Consider the following 16,655-nt stretch of genomic DNA (forward strand, 5'->3'; position numbering starts at 1 on the left):
GCAATACCTATGCTTCCAGGTACCGGGGTGATTGTGACCTCTTTCCAAGTGACAGTTCTTGGGTCTAGCAGTAAATTGCCAAGCCAGATCAGGGTCACATGACAGAGGTAATGGCCTCACCACTTTCCCCCAGCGTCATATATCGTCTGATAGGAATTTTAGTTGCGGCTGCATCGGAGGGAGCTTTGGGGTAGTGTTGCAAGTTGAGTATCAGTTGTTCAGGGCTGCCACCAAAGCAAAGACACTGTCGCATTTCCTTGCAGGCAGGGCTAAATGTAGAGCAGGGAAGCCACCACTCATTTTGTAGTAGCCTGCTTGTCCCCCCAACCCACCTCCCCGCTTGATTTTCAGGGTTCCCCACTCTGCTGGGGGACCTGGGACCACGGCAAACAACTTCAGAATGGACAGTGTGGAACAGACCAGAGAACATCCGATCTGCTCTGTGTGATCGGTGAGACAGGAGCGCTGTAATCGCGACGCTTCCTGTCTCTGCTGTCACAAGATGAGTTATATAGGAGATCAAGCACAATGCTGTTCTCCATCTCTTGTATTGGAGGGCAGGCTCCATAAAGAGAACCTGTCACTTCCAAACGCCATCACACAGGGCTTCTTAGCCCCTGTGTGGTAGCAGTAAAGTTAAGTAAAAAAAATAAAATAGAAAAAAGTTTTTTAAACCAAATCTGCCACCCCTGCCATCGTGTGAATGGGCATTGTGTGTGCGCCCCCATTCCAATGTGTGCCATATTGTGGTAGCCGGGCAACAGTGATCTCTAAGACGCACACAATGTGCATTAAAGGGTAAGTTCCCTTTCCCAAGGAATTTGGGAAATTAGAATTACCTGCTCAAATCTGACCCCCCTCTATACTCTCACCTCCGCCGGTATGGATGTACTATTGTAGTGCCGTCCAGTGCAGCCCTGCGCTATGGATTTTGAATTTTACTTGCAAATTGCAAGCACTCGTTGGTCAGGTGACCTTTTCTTAGCGCGGTTAAATAGTATACGATTTTGGTTCAAATTATTTTTCTGTATCACAACAGAGATTGTCATGAGGGACAAGTAGATTGGGCCACCGCTTTAGTCTTTAGACAAGTTAGTAATTTCTACCCCCCTACTGGCATTGTCTTAGTTTCTTTTTTTCATAGATTTCAATAGAATCTCTGAGCTGCCCTAGATGTTTGAAGAAGAGATCTGACTTCTTTAACAGCTTGGATAGAGATGGCTCCAAGTTGGGGCTCTTAACCTAAAATACATCATCAAACTGAAATTTTCTTTTGAGGGATTTCGGTAATATTTTTTGGCTCCATACACAGTTTCTGAATTATATTTTATTTAGAGATATATGGTGAGGATTCTCTATACAACATCTTGAATCAATTTGGTACAGGAGGTCTACTGAATCTGTTCTGTAATGTAAATTGTAGGGCTGCAACAACTTATCGATTATAATCGATGAGAATAGTTGGCCACTGCAGCCGGCACCAGCGGGGAGGAGAGACTGCTGTGACTGCATTCCTCCGCTGCCCAGCCTGCTATTGGATATTTTAAAATGCAGTATCCAAAAGCAGGCTGGCTATTGCACCCACCCACTGCCTGCTGTCAGTCAGCAGAGTAGCACCTGATGGAGAACTTTCTCCTTCAGGTCTCTCCTCAACTGATTGGCAGTGGGAAGGTGCAATAGCCAGCCTGCTATTGCAATTTCAAATATCAACTAGCAGGCTGACTATTGCTCCCAGCAATAAAGTAAAAAAGAAAAGAAACTTAAAGTTAAATAAATTAAATTAACAACCTCCCATCTATGGCTGTTCCTGAATAGCTGGACGGGAGCCTTATAGGAGCGGGAGGGTGTCTTAAGATGTCCTTCCCCTGCTCGCACGCGGCGCCCAGCGCGCACCCAAGTGTGGAAACTGTCAGAAATGTAAGAGACGCCCGATCGTTTGTAGTAGATGCGGGTGTGCTCCCCGCCGTTTCTGCCGTTCCCGAGATCAGCTGTGCCCGGTGCGGCTGGTACCGGCACGATGACTCTGTCAATGAAGATCAAAGGGAGATTAGTACACGATCTCCTCTTCGTCCCCGAATGCAGGAAGTAATGTATATTACATCACTTCCGCATTCAGTGTCACTCTCCGGCAACAGAATGCCGGTGAGAAGCTGCTGAAGCAGATCTCTGCTTAATCAGCTTCTCTGGGGGTCCCTAGGTGATATTAGGGGTCTTGGAGTCCCCTGATGTCTCCATAAAGAGGACCTGTTGTGTGAATTGACTCGCATAGGAGGTTTCTTAGCCCCCCTATGTGATAGCAATAAACTTAAGTGTAAAAAAAATTAAAGAAGCTTAAAAAAAAAAGCAGAAGAAAAAATGCTGTCTGGAGACGGCAACCCGCCAATGCTGTAGTGCCGTCCGTCTGTTTTTTTACAACGGGCGGATGGCAAGTGGTTAAAGTCCCCTGCCCCCCCCACATACACATGCAAACATGCGTCGGGTGCGCCTATGTGTGACAATGACGATTCCTCCTATTGTGCCGCACATGTTGCATATCACCGCAAACGGAGTGAGAGCAATAATTTCAGGGCCATTAATTACTGATAACACTAAACTGATGAGCGGTAAAAGCTTTTAACCACTTCCGGGCCGCAATATGCTAATGCATGGCAAGAACTAGTGATGCTGTGGAGGCTGGCCACCAACATGGCATGGTTGTATGCATTGGTGCTTCAACTAGGTCTTTTTAAGAATGTCCATGGAAGGATGGCAATACTTTGTACACTATCAGGGAGAGGGGTCTGAAGTTGTTGGGGTTTTTTTTGCAAAAATTAATGTTAAGAAACCAGGATTGGATATTTATTTTTAGGCTGAGGGTTTAGACTTACTGGCTCCAAGATGGAAATTAGTGGCTCTTCATAAGGCTGGGTTCACACCTAGGCGTATCAAATATGTGCCTTTGTCGCGCGTTTCTACCGCGATTCACTGTAAAAAAAAAAAACGTGCGTTTCCGAGGGCTACCTGGCTGTATCCCAATGGATACGTGAGGCAAATATGCCCCAAGAAGCTCCTGTTCTTCTTTGGGCGCATGGCGTTTTGCAGCGCGTTCCTACGCGCTGTAAAACGCCTAGGAGGGAACCATGCCCATAGGTAATCATTGGTTTTCACTTGTTGAGTGTTTTACAGAGCGTAGGAACGCACAGTAAAACGCCCAGGTGTGAACCAGGCCTTATTCTTTAAAGGAGAACTATGGGGTTAAGGCTTTTCCCCATAGTTCTCCTTAGGGTAACGGGAGGACACAAACTAGCGTCCTCCCAGCACCCTAAGCTCAGTATACCGTGATCTACTGAGATGCTGCAGCTGAAGCGGATCCCGACAATTATGTCTGGATCCACCCAGCTGCGTGAGTGACAGCTGGCTCTGCCTATCTAGAGGCAGAGCCAGCTGTACCCGCCCCATCCCCCGTCCGTTCCGCCAGTCAGCTCTGGAGGATCGGAGGGGGGAATCAAGCCCCTCCCCTGTCACGGCAGAGAGCCGTGACGGGATCCAGAGGTGAGCGAACGCCGGTATGTGTTCGCTCACCTCCCGATCTACTGAGCAGACCTGTGACAGTCTCATTGTCACAGGTCGGCTAGAACTATGAGGTGAGTGAAAAGCATTCACCTCATAGTTCTCCTTTAAGGATATAGTGCTTTTGTACTGTACATGTGCTTTTTTAGAAGTGCAATGTTACAGTCCACCCTCTGAATTAGTCTGGTCCTGTATTAGGACTAGATATGTATATTAAAGGGGATCATTATGGTGGGTCAATGTAACTACGCTCACCCACATGTTACCAATCTGCTGTCCAGAAGTCAGGTATGTTTTGCTTTTGAGACTTGCTGCCATCCTGTGTATATGTCTGTTCAAGAATTCTACACAGACCTCTATGTGATCATTATCTGCTGGAGACCTACTAAAGCTCACTGCAGGTCATGAAAGTAAATCGCACCTCTGGAAAGGGTTTTTGGATTAGAAACACAAAGTATAATTTTTCTTTTTCCGCCATACTCGATTTTTGTATTAAATTTAAGTTTTTATTTTAATGATAATCAGCTGACGATCTTTAATACTTCTCTTTTATCTTCTTTTACTCTATGAAGGATCTGTGCAAGTGAAATGACTGAATACAAGCTTGTCGTGGTTGGTGCTGGAGGTGTGGGCAAGAGCGCTCTGACCATTCAACTGATCCAAAACCACTTTGTTGATGAGTATGATCCCACTATTGAGGTGAGCAGAATACTTTTATTTGTTATATTGGCTTTTGAGAGGTTTGCTTGGTTTATAAACGTGCCTAAAAAAGTAGAGTAGAAAAGTAGAAAAGAAGTTTCATAGACCGCTCTTAGGCATGTGGAAATACAGCCAGCACTATACACCAAAATCCAAAAAGATTAAAGCTCATGAGATATTAAGGTTTGCTAGTCACCATGGCACTAAAAACTAGTTTTTATTATTTTGTAAACCTTAAAAAATGCACACAAATATATACTATGGATGTTTAGATACCAAGTACCGTACTCGGTACAAGTACATGTACAGATATTTTTCCAGTTCCAAGACTAGGCTAGAGAAAAATTTAAAACGTTGGAGGCAGCTGTCATTTTTTAAAAGCATATGGAGCTCCTGGGATTTGTACATCTCTGTTTTAATGTGTGGCTTTCTTTTTATAAATATATATAAGGGATGCACCGATACCATTTTTCCAAGTACTGATACTTGTCCAAGTACTCACAGATGCAAGTACTGATACATTTTTGTTTGTCATGGGACAGTTTTTCTAAAACAATACAGACTAATGATATCAGGACACCAGTGGTGGAGCGCCAGAGCCAGGTCCCTCCTGCAACCCTGGTAGTTCTCATAAAAATGCCAAGTATCGGCACTGACATCTGAATTGGTATCTGGACATCCCTAATATATACCTAGACAAATAAATATATTCTGTTCACAACATAGTAAATATGTCTAAAATTCATGTGACTTACTCATGCCGGCCATGCTCGGGCCATAGTGAGTCACGTGCATTTTGGACATCTTTACTATTTTCTGTGGGTCCTGGAGCCCTCTCCAGCAGCTGCTCCATTTAAGTATATTACTTAGTTTTCTATATGGTCTAATTACCATGGATCCACACTTTTAAGTTGCATGACTGCAATGAGATACCATTATTTGATTGCTCCATCTATGGATATATCTGTGTGATTTATCCAGTTTCAGGATGTAAGCAAACATACCAAGGGAAGCATAATTATTTCTTACCAACCATCCATTGTGGGACTATCTGCTTCGTGGACAGGCATCATTTATTTACTACTATTTGGTTATTTGCAGTTCCTTGTGCTTTGACTTCACAGTCTACCTTGGGAGCACTCTACAAATTAAACTACTAAAGAACTGCCTGCTTCCTGGATTGGATCATCTTCCCATTTCACGTTGCATTGCTTGGCTGTTTGTTTCTTTACAGCTATTTATGGCTCTGCATTATAATCAATTACACAGTCTTGCATTTCTACAGAGGTTGGATTTATTCGTATCTGCAGCAATTTTCTACAATACTATTGATACTACAGCTGCCTGGCATCGGTTGGGAGCTCTTTATTGAATTTTCTGATTTTCTTCAGAACAAAAATATCACTAATTATAAAAGACCCTTTTTGTTTCTATACTTGTGGATTCTAATTTATATACTGAAGCAGTAGTATGTAGTAACTATATGGGCTTGTAAATCATTTCTATCACCATCATACAATATTTACATATATTACCTGTAGGCGGACTCATTTAACCATTTGCTTTACTAGAATTTTTCTTGCTAAGATGGCATAATGTAATAATTTTAGTTTTTAAAGGAACAGTCTATAGTGCTTCATTCTGTGACGTACACAGAAATAACATTGTAAGCTTGGAATCGGACAGTTTGATATGCGATCAAATACCTGTATAAAACTATATTATTCCAAGCTTGCAATGTGGAAGAACTCCGGGCAAATTACGAATGTAGCCCTTGCAGTGGGGCTGCTCCCACTCTGTAAGGATTAACTGCTTGTTTTGGTCTAGGGTGTAAAATAGAAAAATATATACTTACTGAGCCTCGATCTTGCTTGGCCGCTAGACCGGTTCCCGCAGCCTCTTCTCCCCCAGGCTTCAGCGCACTAAGCCCTGCTGATGTCCTCACATTTGACATAAGTCCATCAACTTGCATTGAACTAGAGCTGCAGCTAACGATTATTTTCAAAATCGATTAGTTAGCCGATTATTAAGTTCGATTAATCGGATAAACAATAAAATAACGTTTTAAAAATGGCTCCAGTGATGGGACTACTAGTTTGTATTGAGGTTGTAGTCCATCACAGGAGCAAGCTTGGAGCGAGTCGATTAGTTGTTGCAGCCCTACATTGAACGCAAGGATGCCGAGGCGGAGTGTAGAGGGGTAGAGGTGAGTGGTCAGCGGCACAGGATCAGGTGAGATGATCCTTTTTTTATTTTATTTTATTTAGACCCTAGACTAAAACGAGCACCTAACCTATGCAGTGTGGGGGTAAACCCATTGCAAGGGTTAATTTATAATTTGCCCGGAATTCTTGAGGTTCATCATGGTCAGTGATGATGGTGCTGATTTATTGTCCAGTGAACAGACTAGGGGTCAAAATGTGATCTATAAAGCCGCATCACTGAGCCAGGCTTCACTTGGATGGCTGTGTGGTGTGGCAGAGGTACCTAGGTACAAGATTGGATGTAAAAAAAAAAAAAAAATACAGATTATGTGGCAGTTAAATATATATTTAATTTGTATGTAACCATATATAGTATTTAGCTGTTTGCCCTGATTTTTTTATACTGACGGAATGTCCAGTGGAGCCCCTGATATTGGTAAAACTTGACAGGAGTTCTAATTCTTCCCTATTTGTTTTTTTCCTCACCCCAAATGTTTTAAATATAGATGCAATTTAAATAGCATGTACTACTGTTAAGTAAGGAATGACCACGTTGGAGCAAGTCCTTGACTTGAAGGCAATCATAGATTTTAGTGTGTATTTTTTTTGTGTTCCTTTTTACAACTGCAGGATTCATACCGAAAGCAGGTTGTGATAGATGGTGAAACATGTCTGCTGGATATTCTTGACACTGCCGGTCAAGAGGAGTACAGTGCCATGCGGGATCAGTACATGCGAACTGGAGAAGGCTTTCTGTGTGTCTTTGCTATTAATAACACAAAGTCCTTTGAGGACGTCCACCATTACAGGTTAGAGGCACATATCCTGTGTCATGAAGGGTGCGGTTGTAGAGCTTTGAAACATAAGGGTGGCCTTACAGTATTCAAAAGCAAGATGATATAGCAAGTTCTGTATTTACCACAATAGCACCTGTGGGCCAGTGCCTAAGGCAGTAGGGTAAGGGTGATCGTTGATCAAGATTTCCTTTTGAACATCAATGTTTTTGAGGGTGAAGTGTACATTTTGTTACACCCAACAAAATTATTTGGCTTTAATATTTTTTATAACTAGCCCATAAAACTGCTTAAGCTGTCATTTGCATTTCTCAAAAGCTAGAGTGCTAGCTGATACCCCTTTAGGGCTGCACTTCACAGTTATTTATCTGAACAGAGCAGCAGAGCGTTCTATACATGGCAGAACTAGCCTATATGTCAGGGAAGACAAAGGCCTTTGGGAATAGGGGAATAAGGGGTAGTCGGATACCTAGAACCTTATGCAGTAAGTGACCACTACAAAGTGATAGTAATCTTGTACTAGGCACAAAAGAAGATTTCTGGACAAGAATATTCTAAACAAGCACCACTTCAGGTGGAGGACAGGTTCTTTTTAGGCCAAATCATTGTAGTATAGGATCCCCTGCCCTCTGTGTGAAAAGATTGGCCTTTTTTGCAGAGGGTCAACGTGCCTGCTGCTAATTGGAGAGTTCTAGTTCTGATTCAGCAGGGGGCATGTCAGACCTCTGCAGAGGGCCCACTGCTTCCACACAAAAAGCATGGGTTCTTTCCCTGCAGAATGCTGGCAGGTGACAGGCTTTTTTTTACTCAGGATAGGGACTGCTTTCTTGAAGGGAAAAAAAAACAGACACTAAATGTGTTTTTCTGTTTTGATGAATCTGGAATGTATTTAGCAACCTTAAAGTGACATTAAACCCTTAGATTTTTTTAACATAAAACAATACTGTAATGTGTGCCTTACTGTAATCCATGGTTGTTTCCCTTCTCTTTGCTGCTCTTCCTTTTAAATCTGTATCTCTTCTCATGCTGGACAGAACTTCTGTTTTGCAGCAGACTGCCTTGTCTCTGAAATGGATACATGGTGTCTGTGTGAAGGTTCACAACCTGAGCCAGCACTACAGGAAGAGTTAGTCAGCTGCAAAGGGAAGTTTTCCCCAAGCATGAGAAGAGATACAGATTTAAAAGGAAGAGCAGCAAAGAGAAGGGAAACAACCATGGATTACAGTAAGGCACACATTACAGTATTGGTTTATGTTAAAAAATCTGAGGGTTTAATGTCACTTTAAGTAGGGCTTAAATGCAGAAATGGACACTGAAATATTTAAGGAACCAGTGGATGATTACATTTGCCAACATCTACCAAATCTGAACACCAGTTTTTAGATAGAATGAGACATTTATTTATTAAAATATCACCTATGATCATTTTATGTCTGTAGAGAACAGATCAACCGAGTAAAAGACTCTGATGATGTCCCTATGGTATTAGTCGGTAACAAATGTGACCTCCCATCACGAACAGTGGACACAAAACAAGCACAAGAGTTAGCAAAGAATTATGGGATTCCGTTCATAGAAACCTCTGCTAAAACGAGACAGGTGAGTTCTCAAAGGCTATTTTTTTCAAAATCTTCAACTTGCTTTCATTTTGTATTCTTTAGTTTCTTCAGCTTCCTGAATTCTGTTATTAGTATTCTCAGCCTGCTCATAATTGATACGAGATATTAAACTGGGGATAAAATCAGCTGATGAGATCAAATTAATCTTTTCTCTGCATTCTCCTACTGCTGTAGATCTAGATCTCTTGGTAGAATTCTAAAGGAGAAGTCTCCCTCTGATCTTCTCGGTCTTGCACTCCCCCATCCCTGCACTAAATCGATGAGTTGAATCCGCAGCTGCCGCCCTCTACTCCTCCGTTCTCCTCCCCGCTGATGCTGGTTGCAGCGATCTGTGTCCCTTTCAATCCCCGCTGCTCTCCCCGCCTCTATCGGCAGAGGTAGCAGGGACACAGACCACTGACAGCAGACAGTGGGCGTGTCCAATAGCCAGCCTGCTATTGGCTATTGCAATTTAAAATGGCCTATAGCAGGCTGGCTATTGCTCCCAGCCACTGCATGCTGTATTTACATTCAGCTGCCTCATCAGGCAGCTGTCAATGCCCAGTAAAGTGGAAAGGTGACATTAGGGGTCCAAAAGACCCCCTGATGTCACCTTAAAGAGAACCTGTCACCTCCAATGTGCTCTCACATGTGATAGCAATGAGGTAAAACATTTTTTTACAAAATTACGTTAACCACCTCCCGGCCATTGGCCATACCTAAATGTCCGGACAGGAGCCTTGTAGATGTGAGTGGGCGTCCCTCCCCGCCCCCACTCGGACGAGTGGGAAAACTACATCAAATGTAAACAGCTGACGGTGGCGGTCAGAATGCAGAATGTGATGTATGTTACATGACTTCCGCATTCAGCTGTCATTCCTGGCTACAGAAACCCAGGAGAAGCTGGTGAACATTTTTGAAAGTCCCCGTCCCCCACACGCAAACATGCGTTGTGTGTGCCTACATGCGAAAATGGCGATTTGTGCCGCACATGTTGCATATCAGCGTGAACGTCGGAGTTAGAGCAATTATAATTCTGGGGCCATCAATCACTTTTAACACTAAACTGATGAGCTATAAAGCGTCGCCTGTGGCCAATTTTTGGTGTGGTAGTATTTTGCGGGCGATGGCAATGTTTAAGGTTTGGCATGTTTGGTGTCTATTTAGCCGACGTGACCCCGTCTTTTATATTTTACCAAAGAATTAGGGTGATAATTGTTTCCTAACATTTCATAGGGGCATTTTTTGGTCCTTTTTTAAAAATTATATAGTAAAAAATTAAAACCCCAGTGGTGATTAACCACCTGCTGTCCGGCCGTTTAATTACAACGGGTTCTTGAGAGCGGGTGGGCGTCTTTAGAAGTCCTGCTTGTGCCCGCCGCTAGGCGGCGGGCACGTGCGGGAAATCGGCTTTGAATGTAAACAGCCAGCGATGGCTGTTTACATACAAGCATTCGGGCCTCTGTAGAGACGCCCGATCGCTTGTAATATGTGTGCGCCTCCACCGCTGCTGCCGATTCCGAGCTCAGCTGTGCACGGTGTGAGCCCGGGACCGGCACATCAGCTCTGCGGCCGGAAATCAAACGGAGCTCAGTACCCGAGCTCCGTTTGATCTCCTCCTCCTCTTCGGAATGCAGGCAGTGATGTGTATTACATCACTGCCTGCATTCCTCTGTCACTCTCCGGTACAGAAACCGGAGAGAAGCTAGTGAAGCAGGTCTCAGCTTTATCAGCTTCTCTGGGGGTCCCAAGGTGACATTAGGGGTCTTAAAGATGTCTCCATAAAGAGGACCTGTCACTGAAAATTGGCTATTACATAGGGAGCTTGTTTTCTCCCTATGTGATAGCAATAAAGTTCAGTGAAAAAAAGGTTTTAAAAAATTAGTTACAAAAAAAATTAAGTCTCGTATCAAAGCAATACAAAAATTAAAGTCCCCCGCCCCCACATGCACATGCGTCGAGTCCGCCTACATGCGAAAGCGACGATTACATCCATTACACCGCACATGTTACATATCGCCGCGAACGTCGGAGTGAGTGCAATAATTCTAGGGCCATCAATCACTGATAACACTAAACTGATGAGCGGTAAAAGCTATTAAAGCGTCGGCTGTGGTCAATTTTGAGTATGGTAGTTTTTTGCAATGTACAGGGTTTTTTTCAAAATTTTCGATACTTTTTTCATTATATAGTAAAAAAAAAAAAAACCCGTAGTGGTGATTAAATACCACCAAAAGAAAGCTCTATCTGTCCCCAAAAAATGGTACAAAATTAATTTCAGTACAGCGTTGCATGACGGAATAAATGTCAAAGTACTGCAACGCTGAACACTAAAAAATGGCCTAGACAGGAAGGGGGTATAAACACCCCGGTCAGCAAGTGGTTAAATACCACCAAAAGAAAGCTCTATCTGTCCCCAAAAAATGGTACAAAATTAATTTCAGTACAGCGTTGCATGACGGAATAAATGTCAAAGTACTGCAGCGCTGAATACTGAAAAATGGCCTGGCCAGGAAGGGGGCTCAACACGCCGGTCTTCAAGTGGTTAAATAAAATACATTTCAAAATGTAACCCCCCCCCCCAAAAAAAATAATTTAAACTACCCCAACGCGCATATACTAACGGAATCACAAGTTGGGTGCACCTACATAGAAAAGCAACGATTGTGCGACGCGATGTTGGGTATTGCTGAGTGCGCTGGAGTAAGAGCAATAATTCTCGGGTTAATATTCATGGCTAACTCTAAACTGATGACTGGGGTCTTATAATAAAATAAAGTGTGTATGTATGTATAATTAGAGGTGCACCGAAATGAAAATTTAAAAACCGAGATAAAAAAAAGTTAGGCCGAAACTGGAAATGTTTTAACTTTTTCAAATTTTTTAAATTAATTTTTTTGTTTTTTTTTTACTTTACTTTTCATGGCTTCAGGGAAGTATACGGGGTCTAAACAGACGCATGATATTTCCCTTTTTAAAATAGAAAACGAGATTGAGGACACAGTTTCTGCAGCCCCTGTTATCAATGAACAGGAATCCTCTGAGTGTTCCTGTTCATTCATAACATGAGAACAGAGTATGTTTAGTATAACCAGGGCTCAAAATTCCAAGTCCGGAGCTACTAGCCAGGCCTTAAGAGTTACTCGCCACTAGTTGCCCTACCTAACCCCTACCCTGCCCCGGCCTTAACTCAATTCGTGAGGTCTGCTGCAGACCTCACTAATACATCCTTGCTTTTGGCCGGAGCTCAGAACTGTCAGAGCTCCAGCCGGAGCTGACAGGAACAGCTCTGCGGTCTGCATCTGAAAGAGATGCAGACCGTGTAGCTGCTCCCGCAGGTCGGGCACGCGGTCTGCGACATAGTACCGGTTCGCGGGCCGCAGTTGGCCCGCAGACTGGTACTTTGAGACCCAAATTTCCACTCGCCCTCACTATATTTTCACTCGCCAAATGCGAGCAGACGAGTGTTAATTTTGAGCCCTGCTATAACCACAATCATGAATGAACAGGAGGTGATGAGCACTCCCATTCATTCATAATTGAGGATATAGTAAACATACTCTGTCCTCAATTATCACTGATCGCTGAGTGTTTGTACCTCACTCTCCATCCTGGATCGGCTGTCACAGGAGGCTGAGTGAGGGGTGCGGGGAGGAGAGCAGGATCCGACAGCTGACTCCTCCCCCGCACGGCTGGCCTCCTGTGACAGTGCTGGCCGTCTCCGCCCACACTGTTCTCCTCTGATCTGTGACAGGAGGCTGAGCGGTGTGGGAGGAGAGACGTCGGCCGCTCACAGTGGTCTCCCCCGCACTCGGCCACATGTGACCGTTTCTCTCCTCCCCATTGGGACACAGAGCAGCGCCCAGTGGTGAGGAGAGTGCCTCCCGGCTGCAATGTAGTCACCTGCACTGGAATGCGCGGTACTGCAATGCCATGCGTTCCAGTGCGAGTGCAAAAAATGTGCATACTGTTTTATTCTGAAGTAAATTTTGTAACGCTCCATTTGTGTATTCTATTTTAAATAAAAGATGGTATTTTTTTTAAATCCGATTTAATAGAAAAATAATCGGCCAACTAATCGATTATGAAAATAATCGTTAGTTGCACCCCTAAAAATAAGTGCATTGCCAATACAAACTAAAAATGCTAATTGTGATAATACACTAAAATCCTAAACATTCACAATCCATATCTCACATGTGTCAAATACCACAGTAAGTCCAAACAGTGTAATATTCAACCACCATGTCAATCAAAAAAGGAAAAAAGTTTAAACCCGTTCAGTAACAACAATGTCTTGTTTCCACCTATAGTCTTCATGCATGGAAAACCAGCCATCAAATGTTTCTGAACCAGCAGCTCACCTTGTGGTGTGGACTATATCTAATATATGTCAATATGGTTGGACTCACTTCATGTCCTCTGTGTCCGCAATCTCTTTTTTTTTTTTTTTTTTTTTTTTTTTTTTTTTAAAAGGGTGTATGGCGGGTTTTTGTTTTTTTTACAAAAGGGTAATGGCAGGGTTCTGATATTTCTCCAAGCCCCCTGACAGAATAAAAAAACTATAAATAGTTAAAAGAAATAAAACACACATCCCAAATGTAAATTATGCTTTTTTTGTGTGTGCACTGATACTGATTTTAGTGTTTATATCAATTTAATATATATACCTTTTGCGCAATTATCGCAGGACCTACAAAATTAGTAGCACCATCTTTTTTAGTCTACCTGTCATGAGCTATTAGAAAATGTATGGTTTGGGGGGTCTTTTACAAACTCTCTAAAAGCAGCAGTTGAAAATCTAAACAAAAAGTGAAAAATTGCAAAAAGGGTCTGCCCAGTTGAGGTCAAACGTGTTAGACACGGCTTGGTAGCGAAAGGGTTAAACCTTGTGTATCAGCAGATCAGAAAAAGAAATGATAGTTCCACCGTTCGATAGCTGTAAATACAAATGTTTATATAAAAGGGGAAGGGATCATGTAAGCAAAATGGCTTTCTCATCCTGTTGTTTTAGCAGCATAGGACATTATCTGGGGGAAATTCCAGCTTCTTTTCCAGCTAACTGACTCTTTACTTTTCTTTACCCCTTTTTGTATCCTCTGGAATTATCTTGACTCAAAGGGAGTTGAAGATGCATTCTACACCCTCGTCCGTGAAATCCGCAAACACAAAGAGAAGATCAACAATGGAAAGAAGAAGAAATCCTCCAGAAGGAAGTGTGTCATTCTTTAAAACAAGTGCCATCCTTCAGAGGAACGTCAGTCAAACCACAGCCTGTGTGCCAGCTAAAAGCAAACTGAATGTTTGGACTTTAGTAATGCAGTGAAATGGGAATACTTGCCATTTATTCAAGATTCACTTCATGAATTGTTTTTATTAGAGGGATTAAATGATCCATATTTTTTTTGGCGTGTGGAGGATGGGCTTCATAAACATTTTGAACTCCATACTCTTAGAAACAAAAAAGGCAGTAATAAATGTACAAACGCTCATTAAACAGACTATTGCAATTGAAGGGCCCTCCAATTTTTTTTTCTTTGGAGAGACGATGATGAGTGAAACCCACCCAACTGAAAAAAAAAAAACACAGAACTGGTCAACTGTATTTTAATGCTCAACTAGAAATCCTAGGAATTTTATAAAGGTGATAAAACCATAGTCGTGAATTTTGTCTGAAAATGGGAAACATGCTAGTAAGAAATAAAAACTTTTGAAATTTTATATTTGTGGGGTTTTTTTAAAGCGGGCCTTCCATTGAAAAAATAAAATATGGCTTAAAGAAAAAAGTTTGAGGAAAATAAATTTAAATACTTGCCTTCATCCTGCCCTTCAACACTTACAGGAGGCGGCATCATGTCTCACCACTGCCTTGAAGAAGCATCAGAAGCAGGGCCAAGGTTTGTTTTTATTTTTTTCTATATACCTTATTTTTTAAATGCTTTTGTAAAGAACAACTATGGGCATGTAAAAAAAAAGAAGCTATTTTTGGTCGGTGGTCTAAAATAAAGAAGGTATACTCACCCAATCCCCGGTCCCGCCTGGCTTCCAAACCAATCCCCGCAGCCTACCACCCCCGCCCAGGCTCCTGTGGTCTAAAGATCCAAGACGTCATATGTCATGCAAAGCAAGTCAGGTCTATTGAATTGCATTGGACGAGGGACAATCCACAGTAGGGAGGGTAGAGGCATTGCAAGGGTTAGTTTTTTTTCATGTCTGGAGTTCTTTAAAGTATTTGTTTTTGCGGGGGGTGAGTAAAGCACACAATGATTTCTCCAATCATCTTCCAGGACAGCAACCTGAGAGATGATTGTGTTTCCTGTAGACTGAAGAGCCAATCAGACAAGGTTAAAAACCCCTCTCGTCCCTCAGTTCTTGATTGTTTCTTACCGTCTGGGTCAGCGCAATGTTTTTCTTTGATCCCGACTGGATGGCCTTGAGGTCAGCAGTCACCCTCTGTGTGGCTCTGCTAGGGTACTGGTTTCCTCAGCCCTGCCTTTCTTATACTGCAGAGGTTGTTTTCCCTGACGGGTAGCTGGGTCTCTCCCAAGACTAGGGGTAGACTCCCAGGCTATCTTTCCCCCAGGCTTTTTGCCCTGTCTGGTGCACTGTGGAGCTTGCCTCACGGTGGAGGGCACAGGAGGTGGGACTTCCGCATTCCAAGCCTCATTCGGAGTTGCGAAATGTCCCTTCCGGTCGCGGCATTTCGTCACTTCCGCCCCTCGCCGCGAAGACGCCGGAGGGTGAGGGAAGTTGCTGCACGCCGCCACGGCTGAGATGGAGGAAGAAGCCAAGCCGGCGATGACTGCACCCAGGTCCAAGGTAGCGGTGAGTGTTGCTTCTGGAGGGACTTTGTGCAGTCTAGGTGGTGGGTGACCTTATTTTCTCCCAGTAGCTGTATTGCTTATTGATACAGTGTGTTGTGCCTCTCTCTTCAGGATGCACCTCTGGGGTAAAGGTCTGCAGCCCAATTAGCAGTTGCACCTTCTGCCTCATCTTCTAAAGCATTGTGGCAGTTGCAACATTAAGTTACCTTTTGACTTACTGCAAGTTTCTTTGTGAACAATGTATACGGAAGATTATGTTGAGTGAATCTTCATCACTTATGCAGGACTTCATGGCCAGTATGCGTAATGAAATGGTGGCTACTGTGCAATCTTTTAAGTGTTTTTTTCTGAACTTTTGCCAATGACTACCGCCTCAGTTGCTTCCGCTGGGCCATCTGGAAGTTCTGCTCTGCCTTGTTCACTTTCTAATTCTGCTTTTACTCGGGTAGACGAGAAAGGGGAGCATTCTGGTTTAGGTACTGACAGCTCCCTGGAAGAGAGAATGTGGAGATTCAACCTCCACGTCACCTTTTTGCTCTAGAAGACATGGAAGATCTGTTACTGGCTATTTATACTACTGAACAGATTCCTGACCCTCCTAAAGCATGTTCTGTGCAAGATAGGCTTTACAGGGGGTTGCAGGATTCCGAGGGCAGAGTTTTCTCTTTCAATCAGTCATTAAAAGATTTGGTTTTGAGTGCATGGAAGGATCCTGAAAGGAAGCATTTGGCTTTTCGATCTTGAAGAGGTGGTTTCCTTTCGGAAAAGAGTCTCCAAGAGTCTACGAAGATTCTTTCATAGGTAGTCTCCTCTCCCCACATACAACAGATTTCTCTGATTCCGTATTTAGACGACATCCTCCTGTTCGCCCCTTTGGAGGAGGAACTTTTGCGGGACATGGTAAAATTCAGGGAGACGCTCAAGAGTCTGGGTTGGCTGATCAATCTGGAGAAATCCTCACTGATTCCATCACATTAAGGAAAATTC

The 16,655-nt window shown here is 43.2% G+C and overlaps 1 protein-coding gene across 1 annotated transcript; it reads left to right on the plus strand.

The window, feature by feature from the left end:
• The first annotated feature begins 4,120 nt into the window (after window positions 1–4,120).
• Window positions 4,121–14,562, plus strand: LOC108803002 (GTPase HRas-like). Its single transcript, XM_018574853.1, has 4 exons — window positions 4,121–4,248; window positions 7,083–7,261; window positions 8,686–8,845; window positions 13,966–14,562. The coding sequence occupies exons 1-4, from the start codon at window positions 4,138–4,140 to the stop codon at window positions 14,074–14,076; spliced, it is 561 nt and encodes a 186-aa protein (XP_018430355.1). The 5' UTR covers window positions 4,121–4,137; the 3' UTR covers window positions 14,077–14,562.
• The last annotated feature ends 2,093 nt before the right edge of the window (window positions 14,563–16,655 follow it).

This window comes from Nanorana parkeri, unplaced genomic scaffold, assembly GCF_000935625.1.
Source record: "Nanorana parkeri isolate BGI_ZX_2015 unplaced genomic scaffold, ASM93562v1 scaffold3290, whole genome shotgun sequence".
Taxonomy (NCBI): Eukaryota; Metazoa; Chordata; class Amphibia; order Anura; family Dicroglossidae; genus Nanorana; species Nanorana parkeri.

Bases quoted from the DNA above. Each gene is read 5' to 3' on its own strand.
- LOC108803002 (XM_018574853.1), top strand. From the start codon at position 4,138: ATGACTGAATACAAGCTTGTCGTGGTTGGTGCTGGAGGTGTGGGCAAG. The intron at 7,262-8,685 runs GTTAGAGGCACA...TTATGTCTGTAG, and splicing joins GAGGACGTCCACCATTACAG to AGAACAGATCAACCGAGTAA. The intron at 8,846-13,965 runs GTGAGTTCTCAA...CTTGACTCAAAG, and splicing joins CCTCTGCTAAAACGAGACAG to GGAGTTGAAGATGCATTCTA.